General features: G+C 46.0%; 2 protein-coding genes across 2 annotated transcripts; both read right to left on the reverse strand.

Annotated features, from left to right (window-relative positions):
• Positions 1–4,537: 4,537 nt before the first annotated feature.
• LOC148036673 (uncharacterized) lies at positions 4,538–5,131 on the reverse strand. The gene has a single exon (XM_087678954.1). The coding sequence runs from the start codon at positions 5,129–5,131 to the stop codon at positions 4,538–4,540; it is 594 nt and encodes a 197-aa protein (XP_087535080.1).
• Positions 5,132–6,542: 1,411 nt separating this feature from the next.
• On the reverse strand, positions 6,543–11,351 carry LOC148036674 (brassinosteroid LRR receptor kinase BRL1-like). Its single transcript, XM_087678719.1, has one exon. It carries the CDS (start codon positions 11,119–11,121, stop codon positions 7,249–7,251), a length of 3,873 nt encoding a protein of 1,290 aa, XP_087534845.1. The 5' UTR covers positions 11,122–11,351; the 3' UTR covers positions 6,543–7,248.
• Between the last annotated feature and the right edge of the window lie 6,983 nt (positions 11,352–18,334).

Here is an 18,334-nt window from a genome sequence, read left to right on the forward strand (position 1 = left end):
TGCAACTGAGTCACCCCATGCCCCGAACAGTTGAAGCACACAAACAATGTCCAATGACCGCTCATGACCAGGGGTAAAAACACAATATCACATAGCTCATCAATCGGAGACATAAAGTTGGCCAAGCTCGACTTTGTAGATGCAGTGCCTGCCAAGCCAACCCACAGGGGATCAACAATCCAGAATTTGCAGCTTATTTCCTCCTGCAGGCTGAACTCCATCCACTGTGCAAAGAAGTTCATGTCCAAGGTGCTGGCCTGCTGTGCAGGATCTTTCAATTGTTCAAAGAAGTCCCCCTATACTGGCAACTCCAATTGGAGGCATGTTGACTTGAATCGATATTTGCACAACATAATCAAAGTGTTAAATCAAAGAAGTAGGCAAATAGGTATCCACAAGCAGAATCAATCGTATACGAACATGATCCTGCGTGTGTCCCTGTCACCATCAGAAAATGCATATAGCACACGACCAGGCAAAATAGTAATGTCGTAAAATGCTATCGACAATGAAGGCCCCTCTGGCGATAAGAGCTCTATGGGTGTGTCCGCAACAATGTATTATGCAGCAACATCCTCCTGATATGCCGCGTCTATCGACTGTGCATGGTGCGATGACTACATCCAAGTTGGGCCCCCAACATCTGTGCTTGTAGTCCTCCACTGTTGGCAGCGCAGAAAATTAAGTCAACTACAGAAAAACCAACGGAAACTAGCAAAGTCAACTGCAGAAAAACTGAAGAACAGAGATACATTTACATATCTATCGAATCCTACGGCAATGCGAGCACGGATCCTCTTTATGTGATCATCCTTCTTTGCATCGTATCTTTTTATATGTTCTGCCACGTACGCGGCCACCCATTGCTCCGGACCTCCCATCCTCTGAGAATCTGGCAACTCACTGTATATCCTCCATCCTTTGACCACTGAATCAGTCTCATGCTTTTTTCTATTTTTCTGCCACTTGAATTCCACATCCTCGAATCTCTGGCGGCTACTATGCTCCTCGTACTCCGTGTGGGTGCCGTATACACGTGCATCAATAGGCCCTCTTCTACCTCCAACAGGTACTGCAATGTTCAGGTCATGCGCAGCTTTTAAATGTTCCTCCATGGCTGAGCGTCGATAGTAGAAGTGTGTGCGCTTGCTGCAGAACTGGTCACAAGTGCACCGGCGAGCCAATCGACCATTCTTGTCAAAGACAATCTTGAAGGCTTGGACGATACCATCATCCGTGGGGTGCACAGGCCCAGGGCGTGCTCTAGGACCACCTCCGTCAATGCCATGTGTGTCTGCACTTGTTGTCGTTTTGCCTGGCAAAGCATCAAATGGCACAACAACAATGTTCAGAATTCAATCTGACTTGATGACAACATTCATACGCAATATTTTCTGACGCCAGTTTCTGATCTACATACAAGAACAATGAGAAATCCATAGTGTATGTTTTTAAAATCATCCCAAATGGGCATGCAATGTACTCACTTGGTGCCAACCCCGAACCGGCCAACGAGTCAGCAGCAGCAGGGACTTGATGTTCTTCATGATAAATATCATCGGCAGACCTAGCAGTGGCTTGATCTTCCTCATCGGCAAGATCAGCCGAAGGCCTGTCAGGGATAGGATCCTCTTCCTAGGCAAGATCGTCTGCAGGCTCTTCCGTACCTGCATCCTGGTTAACTGTTGTTTAGGCAATGCAAAACCTCCGTGCTAAAATAAATTGAAACCACTTACATGCAAAAAATAAAAACTTACAAGTGAACTCCCTTGAAAGCATCCGATCGATGTGAACAAATGGCAGTCGTTTCTTGGTTGGAGATTGTTGCGCCTTTGCTTGCTTTCTAGGAGCCGGTGGCACCACAAATTTGCGCACAGGAACAAACTTGCCAGAGCGGAGCTTCCTTGGTGAGGGCACATGAGGTGTCTCAGGAGATGGCGATGCCACATGCATGGCTGGCTGAGGGGAGAGTGGTGATGGCACATGCATGGCTTGTTCCCCTTGCGATCGGAGCTTCCTTGGCAATGGCACTTGGGGTGTCTCGGGGGATGGTGATGCTGCATGCATGGCTGGCTGAGGAGATGGTGATGCCACGTGCATGGCTTCTTGCCCTTGCGATCGGAGCTTCCTTGGCGAGGGGACTTGGGGTACGTCGGGAGATGGTGAGGCCACATGCATGGCTTGCTTAGGAGATGGTGATTGCTGCCGTTGTGATCGGAGCTTCATTGGTGAGCGTGCTTGGGGTGCCTCGGGGGATGCTGACGCCACATGCATGGCTTGCTCAGGAGATGGTGATTGTTGCCCTTGTGATCGGAGCTTCATTGGTGAGCGTGCTTGGGGTGTCTGGGGGGTGCTGATGCCACATGCATGGCTTGCTGCCCTTGTGATCTGGGTCTTTTGCCCGGCTTCATTCTATTGGAGCCAGCAAACACACGTTTAATTTGAAACATGCACTTGGACGAACTCCACAACACACCTGGACACAAAAGCCCTAAACCATGCTGTGCGGCTACGCTATCGACTACAGGCATGGATGACATACCCTGCAATTATTGCATTCAGGTTCTTTGATCTACGTGGAATTCTTTATTCTATGCCAGGAAGCTAGCTTTCACATCCATGATGCATGATATTTGATTAGCTATGGTGCAACACAGATCGCAGAGCTGTAGAGGAACTCACCTGAGCAAATTCTCGTCTCGCAGGCCGTCGATACTGAGGGTTGACACTCCTTGCTCCAGAGTTTCTGCACACCACCCTTCTGCTGCTCCATCGTCAATGTCCATGATATAGGAGTTCGTGGCTTGCACCATCTCTAATTCCAGGACTGGCACCTCGATGATGCTTTCCCCCTGTCACAGCATCCTTCCGATTCCCTGCAAAATCCCCTCGATCTTCCACACGCGCGACGCTCTCCAAACCATGAGAATGGCTGGCTTTTTTGCCACATGCAAAGCTCGCAGTAGCGGCACGCCCGGGGCCGGGCACCCCAGGATCCGGGCACATTCGGAACCGGGCACTTATTTTGGGCCGGGCACTTTTAATACCGGGCACTTCCAAAGCCGGGCACATTCGGAGGAGGCCACACGCAAGTCCGGACATTTTCGGGGCCGTGCAAATTCAAAGCAGGGCCCGCGCGGAGCCGGGCACTTGGGTGACAAGACATTCTCACAATTGAATTTCACAGTCAACGGTGATCGACGGCCCAAATGATTGGATGTGATGGGGGCAAAAAGGGGGCCGTCGATCACCACTCTCCCCTCCTTAAAGACCCCCCCCTTACCATAGACACGAGGTACACCAGTGCTCTCTATGGGTGGAGAGAGAGAACCAAAGGAGGATATTAAGGAATGCTCATCAAAGATAAGGGCCCGATCAAATAAGAATCTCCACCTCTTGGCATCATGAAGGCGATACCCTTTAACACCGTGCAGGGTTTCTCCATAACCCACAAAGATCGTCTTAACAACGTGATCTTGCAGTTTATGACGATTATCTTGGGCAATAAAAGAATTGACGGGTGACCCAAACACACGGAATCGCGAGTAGTCGGGTAAGGATTTTGTATAGGGAATTGTTCCAATACTAGTAGATGGAACTCTATTTTGTAAATAGCATGTTGTTGACATTGCTTCTTCCCAATAGAATGAAGGAAGACCTGCCACCTTCAACATATTGCGAGCTGCATCCATTAAAGTACGATTATGGCGCTCAACTATGCCATTTTGCTGAGGATTATCAGGAACAGTAAAGCGCTAGGAAATGCCATGATTTTGACAGTAAGAACGGAAAAGATGAGAGGTATACTCCCCGCCGTTGTCAGATTGAAGAGTTTTAATTTTATACGGAACTTGATTTTCAACTAGGCACTGAAAGGATTGAAAAGCTTGTAGAACTAATTCAGAGGTTTTATTTTTTAAGAAGGAAACTATAGTAAAGCGTGTATAATCATCAATAAATGTGATGAAATACTCATTGTGAGTAAGAGATTTAACTAGCATGGGACCACACAAATTAGTGTGTATAATTTGTAATGGATGAGAGGTAGGATGACAGTGTTTAGGGTATTTCGTATTGCCCAATTTTCCAAAAATACAACCCTCACAAAGTGAGAGTCGACTTTGAGGAGGCAAAGTGTTTTAAATGGCTAAGATGGTAATGCCATAAGAGGGTCTTGTAGGTAACAGCATCAGTACTAGTGGCTGAATAGATTGAATGAGTGGGTGTAGCAGTGCATCCAAGAAAATAGAGATGCCCATACTTAGGGCATGTTACCACGTAAGTACGATCGGAAGGAAGACGATGATGGACAGCACGATGATCAGGATGAAACTCAACAAACATAGAAGGGTTAGTAATTTTACTATGATTGTGTCGATATTTATTTTTTCCCTTATTATGCTTATTATGCCAACAATCACAAGAAAGATGACCCATTCGATTACAGATACGGCAATGAGGCTTAGTTAGCCAGAAATTTTTAGACATTGGGGCTGATTGAAAGGGTTTATTAAGAGTAGATGTTGGTCGATTATGATTAGAAAAAGGATGGGGATAAAGTGAACGGGGCCGTAGCATACATGGCAAGAGTAGTAGAGGTGGATGAAGAGGGCATTGTCATTGAAGAGCGCATTGTGGATTCTTGTAGAATCGCCGTGATTAGTAGGGGTATGGTTAAATTTTCCTGAGTGGTTTTGGTTATGATAAATGCTTGCCAGGAGGATGGTAGTGAGGCCAACAAGCAGATGGCTTGGACATTGTCGGGCAGAATGAGGACTGATATTGTAAGGTCATCCAATGTAGTCCTCCAGGTTTGCAAAAATTGTGGAACATCATCAGCATCAGTCATGTTAATTTTCACTAATTTCTTGAGATTAGAAACTTGTGAAGAAACATTAGTGTGTTGATAAGTTTGTTTTAATTGTGACCATATAGCAGATGCTGTAGTCAAAGTTCTAACAGCCTGTTTTTGTTTGTCGTCCATATGCAGGAAAAGTTCGAGACGAGCAGTGAGATCCTTTGCCTTCCAATCAATTATGCCTTGGGCATTCACCCGGTTGGTAGGATCCGAGATCGAGAGAGTTCCATCAACAATAGTAAGTAGGTCAAGCTTCTGCGGTAATAATTCCATGGTCATCTTCCATGGTTGGTAGTTGGTATCAATTAATTTGTCGACCTTGTAGGTGCGAGAAGCAACAGTGGCTTGAGCCATCGTGACAACTGTCTGGATCAGGGGTCAGGATGCTCGCACGCTGTTTTGAAAGTTATGGCGTGAAGTGGCACCACCTTGAAGCTCTAGCAGTACCACCCTGAAGTTGTACACATCACCCTTGTTGGTCCACCAGAAGCGATGGCTATAGTACTCGAGTGAGACGTAGTCAGCAAGCATGTCCACGATGGAGCTCATGCTGAGGTGCATATTTGGCGTTGTTTCCAAGCATGCCATGTTGAAGTTTGACACCTAGGCCTCTAGCACGTCATCTAGGAGCATGTTGCTAGACTTGATGTCCTTGAGAGACAAAGAGATACTCTATTTGTCTTAAACTGAATGTATTGGGAAGGTATTTGAGCGTTTGAATATGGAGAGGAGGAAGGTTATTAATTTCTATTTCCTTCAAACTTGAAACTTAGCTAAGAGGATAACCACAAGTTAAATGAGAAAAAGACTAAAATGGCCAATTTTTTTAATGCACACAATTGCTAGCTTGATGTATGCCATGGTTGATATGCACCTAAGCATTGTCTATGCAATGGGAATAGTTAGCATGCATATGGCAAACCCTGGCAAGAAGAATTGGGAGGTAGTAAAGAATATCATGAGATACTTGAATGGCACTAGCTCTATGTGTATATGCTTCAAAAGGAAGTATGTATTTGTTTTTGGATATGTAGATGCTAATTTTGCAGGAACTATAAACTCTAGATAGTATGCTATAAGTTTTGTCTTAAATTTCAGAGGTGGTGCAATCTCTTAGATCTCTCGATTGCAGTCATGTATAGCTTTATTTACCATTGATGCAAAGTATGTTGAGCCACTAAGGCTTGCAAGGAAGCTATATGGCTTACTCATCTAGTGAAAGACATGTGCATTGCAGAAGACTAGGATTCTAGATTAGTGCTCCATAAATCATGGTTGGTGTGATTGACATATCAAACAACCGCCTCCATATATTGAGCTCATGGAGATGTGCTTGATGGCATTGTCTCTTTAGCATGGCTAATGTTGCATATCTTTGTGTAAGCTGATCTCTAGTTTCTTGTGACATGGTGAATCTCCCAACAAATATGTTGCTAAATACCCCCAAATAGATGAGAGAGAAAGAGAGAGAGAGGATGGATCTCTCTAAAATATACATTTTTATTTTTGTTTATTGTATAGGCAAACTTCCCAACAAGAACACAAATTAAGTGTGTTTGGGGTTCGATTCCCTTTGAGTCCATCTAATTGCTCTTTTATTTGCATATCCAAGATGTGAAGATACAACATTTTTTGTTATTGTTCCCGGTGCTATATGCTCACATGATTTGTTATGCTTTAACACTTTTTTAAAAACACTTGGACTTGATATCAAGGATGACTTCAATATGCATGGGTCTTTTTCAACATAGGTGCAATGTGGATCAGGGGAACGCTAGTTTACCCTATATAGAGTCCATACAACTTGAAACTCAAATGCTAATGCTTGTGCTTTTTACATGTTTGAAAGAATAGCCAATGAAAGAATATTGTTGTTAGAATATGTTAAAGACTTGACCAAGGGAGGCCTACCATTGGGGATGCTACTTACGTATGAGATTGAGGCTAATATTGAGGCAAAAAGTCAAGCAAAGTCAACTACTTTTTGATTGGCGATGGCTTTGGAGAGGTCTTCATTTTATAGTCCAAGAAGGTAGTCTAGTCGGCAAGTCCAACGGGATCAAGGGCAGAACATGTTAGAGCAAGGCCATGCCATAACCTACTAAACTTCAACAATGTTGGCTTGTACAAACTACAATTCAATTGTGTTGCACAAGAAGAAGAATTCGCATGGGAGTTGTATGGGATGGATATTTGTTCACGGAGGAGGTGTATCTCAATCTTTTTCGATAGCCATTGCATTGGGTAGAATGGAAATACAAGGATGAAGGTAAGGGACTATAGAAGTATGGAGAGAAGAGGTCCCCTAGTTTGGCCATAAACCCCAAGTCTTTACTCTAGAGCATTGTGGCGTTTTTTCCCCGTTTTTGTGAGTGTGAGATATAAATCGATCAGTCGAGGGGGTCCAAGTTTTGGTCTCGATGGAGCTCTCGGAGGAGGGCCATGACTTGGAGCATGTTAGGGCGCTTCCAAGGGCGCTCTTCCACGCACCAGCAGGCGATGTCGAGGTAGCGCAGCATCTCCTTCTCGTTATTGGTCTGGCTGGCCTGGTGCCACAGCGGCGTGGCGAGCTTGGTGGTGTCCGATGTCATCGCTACCTCATCCAGCACCTCCGCCTGGCGCCCCTCCTTGACGTGGCGCCTCACCCACCCCACCAGGTCAACCCCGACCTCCTCCTCAGCTCTGGCCGCCACCGCCGCCCCCGCAAGGGGCGGGGACGCCACGTCCTCAGATGACGTGGTTGTGGTCTCGCCGCTGGTGGTCGACGTGGCGACCTCGCGACGGTTGATGGACACGGACGACGTTGACCACGTGGGGCGGCGGCCCGTAATGAGCTCCAGCAGCACCACCCCGAAGCTGTACACGTCACCCTTGGTCGTGCACCGGAAGCTGTGGCAGTACTCGGGCGGGACGTAGCCCGGCGTGCCCACGACGGAGCTCACGCTGAGATGCGTCTCTGACGCGTTTACCAGGCGCGCCATGCCGAAGTCCGACACGCGGGCCTCCAGCGCGTCGTCCAGGAGCACGTTGCTGGACTTGAGGTCCCTGTGTATGATGTGCGGGATGCAGCTATGGTGCAGAAAGCACAGGCCCCTCGCCGTTCCTAGAGCTATCCTCTTCCTCATCTCCCAGCTCAGCCTCACCTCCCCATCCTCCGTAACGCTCCCCCCGTGCAGCCTCTTGTCGAGACTCCCTCCCTCCATGTACTCGTACACTAGCAGCCTCTCCTCCCCGACCTTGCAGTAGCCTAGCAGCGGGACCAGGTTGCGGTGCTTGATCTTACCGATGGTCTCCATCTCCGCCATGAATTCTCGGTCCCCCTGGCCGACGAGAGGGATGAGCTTCTTGATGGCCACGGCGGTGCCGTCCTCGAGGGTCGCCTTGTAGACGTCGCCGAAGCCGCCGCGGCCGATGACGGTGTCGGGGCTGAAGCCGTTGGTGGCCTCGAGGAGGTGCGCGAAGGTGAGCTTGCGGAGGGGCTTCTCGAAGGTAGCTACGTTGATGCTGAGGGGCTCGCTGACGGCGGAGATGTTCCAGGAGCCGCTACCGCTGGAGGGGAGGTTGTCCATGTAGTGGTCGCGCATGTGCTGGCGCATGCGGTGGTGGTTGGCCATCACGCACGCGGCCAGCCCGCACACGCACGCCATGATGAACACGAAGGTGCCTAGGGCGGACAGCCCGATAGCCACCCCGGACCATTCCGACCCCGAGGACGAGGAGGAGCTCGCCGACCCATCCGAGGGCGTTCCCGAGCTGGGCCCCAGGCCGCTGCAGGGCACCAGTGGGCCCCCGCACAGCCCCGGGTTGCCGCCGTACACGGACGCTGGGAACGTGGACAGCGTCCCTGTGTCCGGGATCGACCCAGACAGATTGTTGTACGACAAGTCCAGCTGATTCAGCAGCCCCAGCGTCGTCAGAGATGACGGGATCGGGCCCGTCAGGTTGTTGTGGTCGAGATACAGGATCGTCATGCGCACCAAGTTCGAGAGCACCGGTGGGATGTTGCCCGACAGGCGGTTGTGCGAGAGCGAGAGCACCAGGAGGTACTGAAGGGTGCCGAACTCGATGGGGATGCCGCCCTCCAGCTGGTTGTAGGCGAGGTCCAGGTACTGGAGCGTCCCGCCCGTGTCGAAGTAGTAAGGGTCGGAACCGAAGTAGAGGCGCGTGAAGTTGCACTCCCTCACGAAGGGCAGATCGAGGAAGTGCTCTGGCCGAATGCCAGCGAACTCCAGGAGACCGCCGAGGCCCTTGCAGCCGGCGCCCTGGACGTTCTTGAGGTAGGCAAAGCTGGTGCCGACCAAGGAGCCGCGGGTGACCCTGCCCGCCTGCTTGGCCAGCTCCGGGGGGATGGTGCCCTGCAGCTGGTTGTTGTTGAGATCCAGCCAGATAAGCATTGAGCAGTTGCCCAGGGACGGCGGTATCCCGCCCGTCAATGAGTTGTTAGCCAGCTGCAGCATCGCGATCCTCGGCATGGCTCCGATCTCGGGCGGTATGCTACCCGTCAGAGCGTTGCTCGACAGAGACAGCCATTCCAGTCTCACGCAATTCGCCAGTGTCGCGGGCAGACCTCCCGTGAAGCCGTTCATGTTCAGCACCAGCTTCCTCAGATGGCTCCCCCCTCCCGGCTGGCATAAAGTCCCGGGGAGCTCCCCCACTAGCGCATTCCCCCACATCATCAGGTCTTCTAGATACGGTAGCGCCGGGACCGACGCTGGCAGTGGCCCCTCCAAACGATTGAAACTCAGGTCCAGCTCGACCAGAGTGCTGCAGTTCCCTAGCCCTGAAGGCACATTCCCTGTCAGGACGTTATCTGCTAGCACAAGTCGCTTCAATACAGGCCCGCATAGGGTGCCCAGAACGCTCCCCGACAGGAAGTTGGCGCTCAAATCCACGCTGCTCAGGTAGGTCAGATTGCTGAGAGAAGCGGGGAGAGGGCCTGTCAGATTATTGAAGCTCATGCTCAGGGTCTGCAGGGCGGGCATGGAGATTACCACGTCGCTGGGGAAGCTCCCGGACAGGTGGTTGCTTGAGAGGTCGAGGTAGGAAAGGGAGGTGCAATTGGCGAAGCTCGCGGGGATGGTGCCGACCAGTAGGTTGGATGACAGATCCAGCTCCTGCAATTGCTGGAAGGAGGATCCGAAGGCGGAGGGGATAGATCCGGTGAAGTTGTTATTGGACAGGTAGAGACGCTGCAGACCGGTGGCGCTGGTAAGGGAGGCAGGCAGGTCGCTTTCGAAGTTGTTGAAGGAGAGGTTGAGAGAGAGGAGGTTTGCGCAGAGGGCGATAGAGGGTGGGACGGGGCCAGCGAGGAGGTTGTCTGAAACGTCCAACGAGACGAGGTTTGGGCAAGCTCCGAACGCCGGGAGGGGACCGGACAGCTGATTGGCGGAGAGGTTGATGGAGGAGAGGTTCGGAGTGGTTGCCTGCTTCGAGAACAGGTCCGGGGGCAGGCTCGAGTTGAGGAGATTGTGGGACAGATCTAGCGACTGGAGGCTCGGGCAGGCTCCCAGGCCGATCGGGACGGGGCCGCCGAGGCTGTTGTGGGAGAGGTCCAGCAGGAGGAGGCTGCCGCACGTGCTGAAGAGGTCGGACGGGACGCCGCCGGAGAAGTTGTTGCGCGACAGGTCCAGCCACTCGATGGAGCTGCCCGCCCCCAGCATGTGCGGCGGGAAGGGGCCCGACAGGAGGTTCCGGGACACGTTGAGGTAGGTGAGGGTCTTGCAGTCCTGCAGGAAGAGCGTGGTGAAGGTGCCCGTGAGGTTGTTGGACGACAGGTCCAGCCTCCCCAGCGTGTTGCAGGCCGCCGCCACCGCCTGCTGCGTGCCATAGCCGTAGAACCTGTTCCCGCCCAACAGGACCTGCTGCAGCTTGTCGAGAGGGGCCAGGGCCGACGTCGGAAGAGGGGCCACTAGGCCGCCGTCCGTCAGGTCGAGAGAGACCACCCTGGCATTGGAGCATGTGATGCCATGCCAGAGGCAGCTATTGGACACCTGATATGTGTTCCAGCTCGAGAGGATTCCCAGCGGGTCTTGCTCCATGATCTGCTTGAAGCTCAGAAGAGCCTGCGTGTCTGTGTGGAGCCCTTGCTCCTCTTGGCCTTGTAGCGCTGCTGCTGGTAGCATAATTCCCATTAATGCAGAAAGGAGGAACAGGAGAGTAGGAAAGGAACCGGAAGAAGACGAGGCACGTGTTTTTCTCCATTGTCGCTGGCAAGGAAGAGGAGGAGGAGTAGAGGAGCTGCGTTTTGGACACTTGCACTCCATGACTCGTGGAGCTATGGCAGCAGCATCATCAGCGTCGTCACCCACACGAGGGGAGGAGGGACGCGTGCAGGAGCGAGCTGCTGCTCTCTAATTCTTTGTACCTCCAGCTACGATCCATGATTGAGTCTAAAAACGAGAACTTGACGACGGTGGGAGAGAGAAGCTCCAGGAGAGAAGACGAGAGGCGTGGAAGGCTGAAGCGAGGAGTTACACGTCATCACGACATGGTGTCTCTGTTGCACGACCAACCCACACGTCCTCTAAATTTCAAATCCCACGAGTGGTCAACCCTTCTCTCTCTCACTCTCACTTAGTGTGCGCACACACACACGCTCTCTCTCTCTCTCTCTCTCTCTCTCTCTCTCTCTCTGTCTCAGCAGGTATGGATAATGGGACAAATCCTCCACAGCATCGTGTGGCGCATTTCCCCCCCCCCGCCCAATATACCGTTATTGAACCTGCGTGAGTTGTATACAAGCTCCCTTGTTCCATCGAAGTCAAAGACCTATACATGCATGCCCCACATGCACTTGTTCTCTCGAGTCCATAGAAATAAGAACAATTGTAGTTTCTCATAATGCCCTAGGACCTAAACCTGCACCTCCATGTTTCCTTCCAAACAAAAGCTATGGAAACTAGGTTACACATGCTGAGGTAAGTGCCCGAGGAAAGCAAAGTCGCCCCATTTTCTAAGGAACAATGACAATTACTACAATCAATATTCAAGGAAAAACAATTTTTCAAAGCCCATTCGAAAACCTTCAACCTTGGACAATTTACACGAAAGCTATGGGAATTTTGCTACGCATGCCCAAATAACTACCCAAGCAATGGGAAGTCCCCCAATTTTGTAAGAAACAATGACAATCATTGTTATCGATATTCAAGAAGTATATTATTTGAAGCTCATACAAAAACCTTCAACCTTGAAGATTTGTGCAAAAGTTATGGAAATTGGGTACACATGGTGAGGTAGCTACCTAAGTGATGGCAAGTCTCCCCAATCTCAAAGGAGCAATAGCAATTACTCACAAAGTACATGTTTCAAAGCTCCTACAATAACCTTCAACCTTGATGTTTTGCATGTACTTTCTAATACTATGCAAGTTTTTATGTCATATTACATCTAAGATGACTCTAGATTTTAGAATTAAAAACCAATGTTCCAAAAATCTCAAGGTTTTTCATGAATGCTCACTTTACCACCCACTCTTGTACCATATGAGAACTATATAAGTGTCATATGAAACTCCTCTTTTTTATTTACGAAACTATCACCCAAATTTTCTTGTTTCCTTTAGCATCGTATACTTATCAAATGCTACCATAGGATTTATCTATAGACTCAACCATAGCCACTAACTAGATACATCATCCAATGCTTGGTACAAGAGGGTTTTAACAAGGACCCATAATTTCAAATGTGCATGGTAAGCCATGTATTCCTAATTTGATCAACTGCTCTTGTACATCTAGCTCCCTAGAACCTTCTACTTTGTTCTAACCACTCTTAGGAAATCTAGATTTGGATAAGTAGTCATATAACCCATGCATAAAAAAGTCAACTCTTCATTAAATCAAGTAGTTAAGTAATGGGATAAAGTTCATTCACAAAAATAGATGTGTATTCCAAATATATGTTAAACCATATGCTTCAAACACAAAATTAAATTGAACAAGTATTTCAAAAAGAGATAAGCATCAAGAAGTGACAATACCCAAATATAACTACTTCAAATGTGTCAAAATTTCTCTTTCCAGCTAGGCTTTTACACATGTGGAAACTTTTTGTTGCTTCCATAGTGGACAAAAGTAGATGACACTCTTGCTTAACATTATATTTGTATTTCTTTGCTTCATATTTAATCAATTTGATAGCAACAGTTTCAAGGATTAGGTGTAATTTCCATTATCTTAGCTAGCCTTCCCTCTTCCTTTTTGTGGGCACTCTTTAGAGGGGGGACTCTCAAAATTTTGTGCTAGAAGAGTAACGCCTTATGAATCCTTGTAGTGTGATGTAATAAGAGTTTATTTAGGTTTATAGACTTAGAAGAAAGGGAATAAATGCATGCATATTTTTTTTAAATTAAAGCTAAAATATATAATCAACAAAAGGCAAAGAATATTTTTGTGAGGCTAGATATTTGAAAGGTGACGCAAGGATCATGCTAGGGTTTTTTTACACCCTTTGACTCCCTCACACTTAAACCTTCAAGGCCAACGTCACAAACATAAAAATGTTAGAAAAAAATGACAAATGAACTGAAGGTGCATGCTAGATGCATACATTTCAAATTATGCTTTTTGAGATATCTTATAACTTGAAAAATGAGTGTACTAATGTAATAGTAGCTATTGATTTGCATTTCTAGGAGATTTGCCATTTTTTTTAAGTAATAGTTCATTGAGAGTAATAGTAAATGAGACTTATTATTACATTACACATAATTGCACATGGTGCAAACTGTCATGCAATAGTGACAAAGTGATTGAATACTCTATTTTTGTATTCTAACCTTTAGGACCTTTTTTGAACCATGGCAATTCTATGTGAAAGGAAATTCTTTGTCATAGGGCTTTTACAAAATGGAAAGCCATAGGGGCATATGAATCTTAGAGGATAATGACATGTTCTCTGTATTGTCTATTTTTTAAATTAAGAAGCCTTTATTTTGAGAAATGCTCGGCCTCACATGGTTTACACAAATGCTGACATATGAAATCAATATAAACAAACTTGATTGTAACATACTCATTATGTTTCATTAGTTTTGTTTTGTCATATGAAACACTTTGATGTGCTCCCTCTACTCTAGAAGGGTGACTAGACATGATGAGTTTATACGGCTTTAATATATGGATGCTCAAGAAATAAGATATGAGGCACACACTTCAATTGCCTCTAAAACCACAACATAGACAAGAATGGTTAGTGTAATTTGGCAACTTGCATCATCAATTCTCGTATAATCTCTTATGTAAGTGAGCTTTCCTTGTCTCTACTTTTTCCCTCATTCACCTAAATTTCCTCATTAAGTTCTCGACCGGGTCATTTACTTGCAAAAGAATGATTAACTAGTAGATCCATTACACCATGTCATTAGGCACTATCAATAAACACTAGTATCAAAGAAAAAAATAATGAGAATTGCTAGTACTCATAGTGTTTCCCTTTGATTTTGGTTTGAATATGGGGAAAACATATCATGATTAGAAAAAGTACCCAAAGTCCAATTTCTAAGACCCAAACTTTGAAACAAAAATAGAGATATTTACATGCTTCTTTAGTAAGTTTGTCATCCCAACCAAGGAAATAAATGAGAAAAATCTAGCCATGTGACACCCTTGTGGGCATATTTCATTACCACTATAATCTAAGGCCATTTTTCACATGATACTATAAGTAATCAAACCATACTGTATTACAAGTAACCAAATCACACTACAAATGAACTTCATATGATTCACTTAATTATAGAGGTAAATGATAGCCAATTCACTTGCAATCTAATTTATGCAAGTAAATCTAATCTATTTGAGTGAGTAAGTCATATACACAAACATATTTTATGACCTTATTTTGTATGTGAGACAAAAGAACTTATAGATAACAAAAAGTTGACGAAACTTGAAAGCTCTAAAGTGGAGATATGACTAATTACATACATGGATAAATGCTTGTAAGTTTGACTTATAAACAAATGAATGAATCATATTTACAAATTTACCCTAGTGGATGTGTGAGAACATAGTTGAATAAGGCAAAACTCCACTACAAGGATATATAGGCATAGCGATGGGCGTTTGCGATGCAAATTAGTGGTGTTGCTATTTACATCTGATGCCAAGAGACATATTTCACGGTGGATTCCGTGCCACGGTGGATTCCGTGAGGTTTTACGGTGGATTCCGTAAACTTTGATGACCGGGGCTCATACACAAAGTGGATTCTTTGTGCGAGAAGTTGATGGGGACGCCTGTCCTTTTCGGGCATTTCATTAATTTAGTGTGTACATGGGTGATTCCGCAAAATGCATATTAAATTAATAAACGTTTATGAGTTTAGAGTGCGCACTCGTAATAAATTAATGTTAGGATTTATTTCTAACCAGTTGATTTATTTATGTAGCTGAAGACTGCTAGGTATTCACTTTTGTCGGTTTAATTGTATTATTTTACTAACGATTGTGAATGCTTCAGTTGATGTGTAGAGATAGCAGCAGTGGCGGAGGAAAGCATTGGAGGATAGCGAGTATTCGATTTATGGATTATATTTTGATAGGCGCCACGCCTATATTTTGTCATGCCTATTTATTGAGGCATCGATTATTTATTATTATTTTGTATGCGCATGGGCGCACGGTTATGTTATTTCTATTTGGACATTGTATTGGCCGTGCCGGACTCTTTGGGCACCGTCCATTAGCTTTATTCCTATTTTTGTGTAAAAGCAAACTCAAAAGCTAAAAGCTTGCTATTTTGTAATTTGGGCTATTATTTGAGCATGAAGATGAAATATACATAAAACATATGCTTTGTGGAGCGCTCACACAATGCATGGGGGGAGATTGCACCCAATTGGTCTTTTGCTCTTGTCGTTCATGCTTTTTACCTTGTAATTTGTGCAAAAAGTAGAGTTCCATTGTTCTTGGGGACCTTCTGGCATTCACTACGCAAGCATACAGCATCCGATCTGCGCACCAGTGGTATCAGAGCGAAGCTGAGATCAAGAGCTTCCAATCGCTACCCATCTCGTGCGAAGGCGGAGCTCCTGGAACGATCGGGCTCTACGATCAATCTCGTCGTGAATCGTCGATACAGGCAGACTTCTGGCGATCAAGAACCCCTGTTTCCATCATTGGATCGCGAAGGACCAGGCTACAGCGACGGAGGACCACTTCCAACTCTCCTACATCAAGTCGTGGTTACACAGAGATAAGTGATCAATTTCATACCTTCCAAGCTTTAAGCTTTAAAGCTTAGAAAGCTTAAGAGAAGCTTTAAGCTTCAAATTATCAACACGAGGTGTCGAAGCACCTCTGAAAATTGCGCCGTGGCTGAAAAAACGGCCCCCCCTCCCCACGATTTGCGTCGTTTTCTGCCTATTAAGCTTCAAGCTTAATCAATTAAGCTAGAGTCACATAAGCTCTTCAATCTTGCAAGTCACAACTAAGTCCAGGTCACACCCAAACAGTCAAGTTCAGCAAGTATCTTCAAGTCAAGTTCTGCAAGTTTTGTAAAGCGACTAAGTTCTGCAAGTCTGCAACTCTACAAGTCACATAAGTCTGCAACTCTGCAAGTCAGACTAGTCAACTGGAGTCAAAACTGACTTGTACTCAAAACTCCTAGAAGGATTGTTCCTGCGCAGAAACTCCGAACTGCAAAGTTTTTCATTGGAAGGTACTCTACCCATACGCAGGTTTGCTGAAGCATTTTCAGCATACGAAGAAGGATAAAACACAGATTTTCTAAAGATTGAGAAATCCATACCCAAAAACACATAAGCCTTGTATTCCCGAACTTGAGCTACGCTCATCCTGCTAACTTGATTTTGAGTGAGAAAGGTCTTTTGAGTTTTGCAGGATGACGGAATCACATATGGATGATCTTCTGGGCTGAAGGCGACTTACCTGAACCCACGATGGAGTAAAAGCTGGACTTAATCATGATGCAATTGGAAGAAGAACGAAGGGCTAGGCAAGCATTGCAAGTTCAACTGGCAAATTTACAAAGAGCGTCTACCGACAAAGAAGAACCTCAAGCTGAAGATCTTATCCGACGTACCATCGACGCAACTCTTAAAGCTCAAACCATCCGCAAGGAATCAAAGATAAGTAAAAGAAGTTTCAAATTCCGTACTTTCAATGGCATACGAGAAGGAAAAACTGTTCTAGCATTCATTAGTCAGTTTGATGACTATTTCCATGAGGAAACCTATGCATAAAAAGATAAAATCAAGTGTGTCACTAATCATTTAGTAGACAGAGCATCTCTTTGGTGGACTGTAGTACGCAAGAGCATAGATTGTCCTGCTACTTGGGAGGATTTCAAGAAGAAGTTCATGCAAAATTTCCTTCCTCCACAATTTCATGAGAAAGCTATTAAGCAATGGGATCTTCTTCAGCAACGAGATCGTGAGCCTATTCCTCAGTATACAGAGCGTTTTTGGAATGCACTACTCCAGCTACGCATGCTTGAAGGCGTACCTGAAGCGACACACAAGCACAAGTATATGTCTGGACTCCTTGGGCATTACTACGCTGAAGTTAACATGTTCAAGCTTGCTACCCTTGAAGACGCCATTTCACTAGCTCACGACACTGAAGATAAGCTACGAGCTAGAGACAGACGTCCACAGCAATTCCAAGCCAATGGTAATTATGGATCTAAGCAATTCAATTCCAATTTTAGAAGATTTAATCCAGGTCGTTTCTCTTCATCATCTTTCCGTAAAAATTGGATAAAACCACCTGCATTACCATCCAATGTCAATCAAAATTCTAAGCCTATTCCACAGCCAAATCCTAATGTCCCTAGACTTCCCGCCATTGCAAACAATGTAACCAAAGCCAAGCCAATAGTATGCTATAAATGCCACCAGCCTAGACATCTAGCAGCAAATTGTCATTCAAAGAAGCCACCTGCCCATATCAACTACCTTGGAGCAATGGACGAAGATGAACATGAAGATATGCCTGATTTCACTGAAGATGAGGATGACACTACTACACCTACGGATACTTTGCCAGGTATGCCTACTCCACATTCTTTATTGACTATGAAATGTTTGGTGCATGGAAAGGAAAAGATTATTTTGCATGATGACGGTAGCACTCATGGTTTTATTTCAGTAAAATTAGTAAAAGAATTGAAGTTACAGACTGTACCTACGTATTACCGCATCAAAGCTGCATTCTTAGGCACTAGATATAATGGTACACATGAAGTGCATGACTTAGAGATTCAAATTGGTCAATACACAGAAAGAAGAAATTTCCTAGTTGTTCCATTACAGTCGAGTGACATTATTTTAGGTATGCCTTGGCGTCACCAGCATAATCCAGATATAGATTATTCCACACATTCAATGAATATTAATTTTCAAGGAAAATCTATTACATTATATGGTATGCATACATCTAATGTTTTTCCACTGCTTTTACATACTCAAGCTAAACGTGCATTACGCAAGAGTAGTAAATCTTATCTCATT

Source organism: Lygodium microphyllum, chromosome 5 (assembly GCF_053477565.2).
Source record: "Lygodium microphyllum isolate KBCC chromosome 5, Lygodium_microphyllum_v1.1.10, whole genome shotgun sequence".
Taxonomy (NCBI): Eukaryota; Viridiplantae; Streptophyta; class Polypodiopsida; order Schizaeales; family Lygodiaceae; genus Lygodium; species Lygodium microphyllum.

Coding starts and splice junctions, on each gene's coding strand:
- LOC148036673 (XM_087678954.1), bottom strand. CDS start 5,131: ATGGAATTATTACCGCAGAAGCTTGACCTACTTACTATTGTTGATGGA.
- LOC148036674 (XM_087678719.1), bottom strand. CDS start 11,121: ATGGAGTGCAAGTGTCCAAAACGCAGCTCCTCTACTCCTCCTCCTCTT.